General features: G+C 42.0%; 1 protein-coding gene across 1 annotated transcript; it reads right to left on the reverse strand.

Annotated features, from left to right (window-relative positions):
* Positions 1-1,686: 1,686 nt before the first annotated feature.
* ProtB (Protamine B) lies at positions 1,687-5,410 on the reverse strand. The gene is made up of 3 exons (XM_017073304.4): positions 5,257-5,410; positions 1,975-2,682; positions 1,687-1,917 (listed from the first exon to the last, which is right to left on the reverse strand). Exons 2-3 carry the CDS (start codon positions 2,602-2,604, stop codon positions 1,858-1,860), a joined length of 690 nt encoding a protein of 229 aa, XP_016928793.2. The 5' UTR covers positions 2,605-2,682; positions 5,257-5,410; the 3' UTR covers positions 1,687-1,857.
* Positions 5,411-5,674: the final 264 nt, after the last annotated feature.

A 5,674-nucleotide genomic window follows, 5' to 3' on the forward strand; every position in this document is an offset into this window, starting at 1 on the left:
TTTGGCCGGCAGTTATCTTAGGGCCAAATGCACAAAGGGGCGGTAATTTTCTGAACATTTCCTTTTTGCCAAAAAAACAAAAGGCCCCAAGCTTTTTTTTGGATTTCCTTTCTTGTTAGCTAAGTGAATTTTTATTTGCCATAGCTATTAGTAAATGTCCATTAAATTTATTCGATTGGCAGACTTTATTTAGGGGTATGTGTTTAATTTTATTTGGTTTTTACTTTTGATTTTACTTAGCTTTCAAGTCCAAGAAAAGGAATTAGCTTGAATATAATCTAAAGAATATTCAAAATGCTCTGTGAATTATATACTGAATTTAAAAATTCCCTAAAAGCATAGAAGGGGTCTGTTCAACATTTTTTTAGCATATATGAAATGGTAATTGTACCTTAAAATCTCTTTGATATGTGAATTAACTTTAAGCTGACCCACAACTGAGTCAAAAATATCCAAAAAATATAGTCGACGGCTACATACAATTTCCGCTGGGAGGCCGCGTTGAAATACACATATCAGCTCCATCTTCAATCAGCGGGAGCAACAAGTTACAACCGAAAACCAACCCAAGGACTCCAACTCGATCCGTGCATTCATTTCAATTTCACTCGCAACAGCACCGAAAAAACCAGCGAAAACTGAGACTCATTTACACATTTATGTGGGAAAACGTCAACTCCTGAGTAATTTATGCACACAACGGCATTTAAATGCCTTTATTTCCTCCTTTTTCGAAACAAGGCCGCTCCAGTTCGTCAGTGTTTCGGGTTCACTTTCATTTTTCACTGCGCAATGTCCCTCTGAGTAAGAGAAATGAGCTGTAATGGGTGCCAAAAGCCAACGACAGGGAAAAGGAGACAGGAGGCCACCAGACAATTTATGCGAGCTTGGGGAATTGTTTCGAAAATTGACAAATTATGGTCGTAAGTGCTGCGATTAGTCCGCTCCCTTCGCTTGTTATTTTCGCCAACTGTCCCAAGGTTGTCTCCCCAAAACCACAGAAATATGCATTACACATATATATTTAGAGATACAGAAACGGGGTTAAAGCATCCGCTGCGTGTTATTAATAATTCAATTTAGCCTTCTCACAACAGGCGCCGGGTCAGAGAACTCTGGGAAAGCTTCAAACACGCAATGCGATACCTTCGACTTCAATATTCCGAGGAAACCCCATTACCATTTAGCAGTTGCCCGTTCCACTTACATTTCCACGGCGGTTAGCTCATTATCTATTCATGCAAGTTAAGTGCGAAAGCTCATATAGGGGAATAATAAATGGAATTTTGTCCACGAGCTGGTACAATTGCATAAACAGTTACACGTGTTAGGCCAAGCCGAGAAAACCCAGTTTTACTCACGTTTCTAAGTCGTATCAGTTCTATCAAAAACTTAAATTCCCTTAAACTCCCTTTAGAAAAATACTGTACATATGTATACGAAAAAAAACTAAAATTCTCTAAGATAACTTAATTATACACCAAGGGAAATAGTGTATTCATCCTATTTGTATTTTATTTTGCCTAAATATATAAGGTAGGCACATCATTATTCACAAAATTAAAGCTTAGGTACATTTTTGTAAGGATTTTTATATTTGCAGTATAATATAATTTCGGCAATATCTATATTCAACACGTTAGCTAAGATGCTCTCCCCAAAAGAAATATTCAACAAGGGTTTGCATTTTAATTTTTGTATATGCCAAAATGTTTTTCTTTATTTCGAAAACGACGACGCTCTTACTTTCGAATGCAAAAACCACAATTTATAGACCGAAAAGTTGCATGAATATGTAAAGCGTACGGAACTTGGACTCTGATGGATATTGGGACTCGCTTCCACCCACTTTGGATATTAACAGCGTTTGCAGACGCGACGGCGCTTGTGGCGTTCGTTATGAGTGACCTTGCAGGCCTGCAGAAAAAGCAGAGATATAAAATTGTATTAAGGGAACCTTATAAAATAGATTACCATGCGGCGGTAGCGGTCCTTCTTCTCCTCGGGGAGCTTGGTCCAGGCCTTGGCGGCCTCCGAGATCAGTTCCTGGGGCTTCAGGCCGCAGTGCTTCTTGCGGAAGGAGCGCACAAAGTTGAGGTAGCCATTATTGGTCACAGGACCGGGCTTACTGCACTTTGGCCTGGCTCCACACCTATTTTGCCGTTTGGGGCAAGCCGGCTTTCTGGGCTTCGCACAAGCCGATCTCCTGGGCTTGGAACAAGCCGACTTCTTCCTTGGCTTGGCACAGGACTTCCTGGGCTTGGGACAGGACCTCATCGGCTTGGCACAGGACTTCTCCGGCGGGGCACAGGAGTTCCTGGACCTGCGCTGCTTGCCCATGGGATGGTTGCACATCTCATTGGATCTCTGGGGGTCCTCGCCATCAACATACATGGCATTGTCCTCGCAGGCGTTATCCATATCGCGGTAGCTATTCTTCTCCTTCTGGCTCATTTTTTTCCAGCCCCTGGCACTCTCCTCGGCGAAATCCATCCAACTCATGGGGTTAGTTTGCTTACGGAGTTGACGCATATAGTTCAGAAATCCATTGGTCGCCCAAGATCCCACACTCATGCTCTCGCTTTCCATTGCTTCGCCTGTCATCTTGAGGGTCAAATTCGTTAAGAGTATCAAAAATAGGTTCGTATGAAGACCTGGAAAATATAGAAATTTTCACGAAACCTGGGAGGATTTAGGAAACATATGAAAAATTAGAAAAATTAGAAAAATATTTAACTGTTAAGGATTAAATTGTGAAAAAAAATTTAACCAGAGGTTAGGAAAACTTCCCCAAATCTAATACATAACATACATTTTAGAAATAAAAAAAAATAACCAGTGGTTAATATAGGATTAAATTGTGGCTTCCCCTTTACTGCCTAGTTGTGTGCGATGTCCACTATTATTTGCGATAAAATTAGTTTGTCCTGCCTGATGCACCGAGTGCCGTCCCCAGAAGCCGCAGAGTTGTGTCACTTAATCAGCGAGGAACGAGTAACCCTGGCCCGAAGCTGAAACCGGACGGAACCAGAAGTGGAGCCTCATCTCATCTCCACCCAGAAGTCCGTAGACCTGAACTGCAGCCGACAGGCGGTTGCAACTGCAACAAAGCCCATAATTAATATCACTTTACAGTTGCAAACTGCCGCACGACAGCCGACAGTTTAGTCACCATGTGTGGGGCACATGGAAGTGGAAGTGTCGGTTGTTGCCCAAGACCTAGTGGGTATGGTATTAAGAACTGTTTATTTAATTGTCGGGCAAAGTTCCATGTCTCTTATGGTTTTGTTGTGCAAATTAGTCAGCCCAAGTAGATGGGAGGGTATGTAATTAATCTGGAAAAATCGGCATTACTTTGTAGTTATCTCTAAGCGTTCGGATCACAAAGGTCTAAGGTCTAGAGGCTTTCCATTTTTATTACTGTGTGAGTCTATTTATTTTACTTTAAAAGGTGTACAGTAACCAAGCTTTAATTTATTTAAGTTGGTCAACCCATTTTAGTGAAGAAATTATTCAAAGTAAATCTTTTTCCGTTTATAAATCGAGTTTAAAGCTGAGTTACCCATAATCCATTCAATATTATCTCTTTTATTAATGGTCGCCAGAATCTTCTAGTCGACCCAGTTGAAATTCTGTGCCCCAAAAATGTTAACTCGAAATATTAATTTGAAATATTAATTTGGAATCGTAATGGATATGCATAAATTCTAATTTATAACCAGCTGTGCCATTGGACTGTCTGCAGAGGTCCTTGCTTATGTACTCCCCGAACCACCACAGTATGACCCCTTTATAGATGCCTCATTTGTGGCTAGTTATGCTGCTGCTGTTGGCTTTGCATGCAAACTTCAAATTCATCTTGTGGTTAAATATGAGAGGACAGGAGGAATTATGTGGAATATTAAATGCCATTATTCGCAGGCTCTCCAGAGCTTATCTTTAAACTAGAAATACTTTTCTTTCCCGAGCTCTTCATATTGAATCAGGTTAAACCATTTTGATTAAGTGCTAAAATGGCAAAATGGCAAAATGGCCATAAATGCCGAAGGGAAGCAGGTGAAACTAAGTAAGGATCGACAGGAGCCGAGGGCGTCGAGTGATTATCATTAGCCGGCAGAGTAGTTGCCATTTAGCACGCACAACGAGATGCACGACAGCAACATCAGCAGCAGCAGCAGCAGTTGCAGTTGCAACAATGTTTGAGTAATTGTTTGCCGTTGCAGCAGCAGCAAGAGGCAACAGCAGCAACTGCAGATGCAACAAAATTTGCATGCAAACAGAAGGGGCTCCTGCCCCACTTGACCCCACTTGCTGACCCCTCTGGCTGCACACGTAACTGAACGGTGGCAACAACTGCAGCAGTAATTGCAACAAACAATTAGCGTCACTTGGATTTATGTTTACGAGCGGCTGCCTCGACATTTTCGGCCACAATGACAGTGCCCCCGTGTGTCTGCTGCCCCTTTATGGTTGTCATCGGGCCAAAAAGTTGATCAATCAGGACATGTAATTTATTTACGAAAGAATCTAGAGTGCCTCTCCGGATTAACTCCGGAGATCTTTCCTCCTTCAAGCCCCCGCGCACTATGATTTATGTAATTGCCCGTTGCTTGTAGCCGAGTGTAGTGCAGCATGTAAATGACGTCATTACAAGGCGTGGGGCGTGGCTAGGTGGTCTCCTGTCGACGGGCTGCCCCCGGCATTAGTTTAAAGCCAGATAGGAGGGCCCGGCCACAGCCATCCGACATCTAGACAAACACGCGGGCCGCCAAAATGGGCGTGGCCGGCGAGTTTCCGTTCCGACTTGCAACACTTTTGTGCAACACGCCCCACAACCTCGCATTCGACATTGACTTACTGCGCGAGTAGTATATCCTTGCCTTAAAATTGTTTACTTGAAATTTAAATTTATTGAAATTTAGGAGCTAAAGGTTTCACTTTCTTATAACTGCCCTTTTTGGACTACAAAATTTTTACACAGAAATTTAAATGTGTTTCAATACACCAAGTCACAAGTGACAAATAGGTCAAGGCACACTACGAAATAAGAAGGACCACCGATAATATTGACTTGATAAGGAACGATGCCAATTCAACGAAGTCGACGAGCAAGAATATTTATAAGCAACTTAAAAACGAAAAGCGCTGTAGTCGTTAAAAAAAATACCACAAATAATGTCTCATTCGGTTCCGGCCTAAAACATTTATCCGAATTTTTTTCCAAATATGTACACGTTTTGTTTCCATTTCACTCACCTCTTGTCGTCGTTATTTTATAAAAGCAAATCTTTTTTTCACTGGATATTTTGAAAGATAACTGAAATTACCACTACCAATTTTACTGTGAGTTTTGGATGCGAACTGTTTGTGAGCTACACCAAGTTACTACTGAAGTTCTAACGAGCTGAGATGCCAGATCAAGGCTTTACTACAAAACCCATGCCAACTAGATGGAGCAAAGTTAGATTTGATCGAAGGGGCGCCGGCGGATACGAATCCTGGGAAACATCCTGCTGTTCCTTGGGTCCGCCCCCGTGTTTCCTCGTGCTTAGTTTTCCTCCAAGGCGGCATAAATTATGTGAAACAATTTTTATTCCCACTACTCGTTTGCGGTTTATTAAAATTTTGTAGCCGCCGGGCAAAGGAATTTTCGGGGTGAAACGGCTTGGGGATT

The sequence above is a fragment of the Drosophila suzukii genome, chromosome 2L, assembly GCF_043229965.1.
Source record: "Drosophila suzukii chromosome 2L, CBGP_Dsuzu_IsoJpt1.0, whole genome shotgun sequence".
NCBI classification, from domain to species: Eukaryota; Metazoa; Arthropoda; class Insecta; order Diptera; family Drosophilidae; genus Drosophila; species Drosophila suzukii.